Below are 526 nucleotides of genomic sequence, written 5' to 3'. Positions count from 1 at the left end.
TTTTTTCCTTTGTTTTGCACAGGTGAAGTGTATAGTTCTTCAGCTGCTTAAAGGACTGGAATTTTTACATCACAACTTCATTCTTCACAGGTCAGAGCGTGTTCATTCAGGCTTGTTCTGTTCACTAAAACATTTCCATGTTTTCAGCTGCACAGTAAAATTGCTAAATAATTTTCCTTCCCACGTTTATGAGACTAAACAATGTTGAACTTCTAATAATGAGTTTGCTTAATTCTCATATTGATACTGGCGATTTTTATCAAAGGGATCTGAAGGTTTCCAATCTGCTGATGACAGACAAGGGCTGTGTAAAGATAGGTGAGCGAATATAAATAAACAATTATCCTTTCGTAAATTATAACGAAGGTGTTTATTACGAAATCATGAGTGAGGAAAACTTTTTACATGGTGTGAAATATTTGAATGCGTTTGAAAATAGGCTTGATTATGCATAGTATATTTGTATAATTTCTTATTTGTTTCTTTTTGATTTTGGGGTAAAATATGACCTAGACTGTTTTTTTGA

General features: G+C 32.7%; 1 protein-coding gene across 1 annotated transcript in view; it reads left to right on the top strand.

Annotated features, from left to right (window-relative positions):
* LOC107577003 (cyclin-dependent kinase 10-like) overlaps nt 1–526 on the top strand; it is a 4227-nt gene that overhangs the window by 3029 nt on the left and 672 nt on the right. Inside the window, exons 3-5 of the mRNA XM_016263121.1 lie at nt 23–90; nt 266–318; nt 440–462. Of these exons, the coding sequence (XP_016118607.1) occupies nt 23–90; nt 266–318; nt 440–462 (144 nt within the window). The remainder of the gene's footprint in view (nt 1–22; nt 91–265; nt 319–439; nt 463–526) is intronic.

This window comes from Sinocyclocheilus grahami, unplaced genomic scaffold, assembly GCF_001515645.1.
Source record: "Sinocyclocheilus grahami isolate Dianchi unplaced genomic scaffold, SAMN03320097.WGS_v1.1 scaffold4848.1, whole genome shotgun sequence".
Classification (NCBI taxonomy): Eukaryota; Metazoa; Chordata; class Actinopteri; order Cypriniformes; family Cyprinidae; genus Sinocyclocheilus; species Sinocyclocheilus grahami.
The sequence above is the reverse complement of the archived record's forward strand: the minus strand, read 5'-3'. Positions and strand labels throughout refer to the sequence as shown.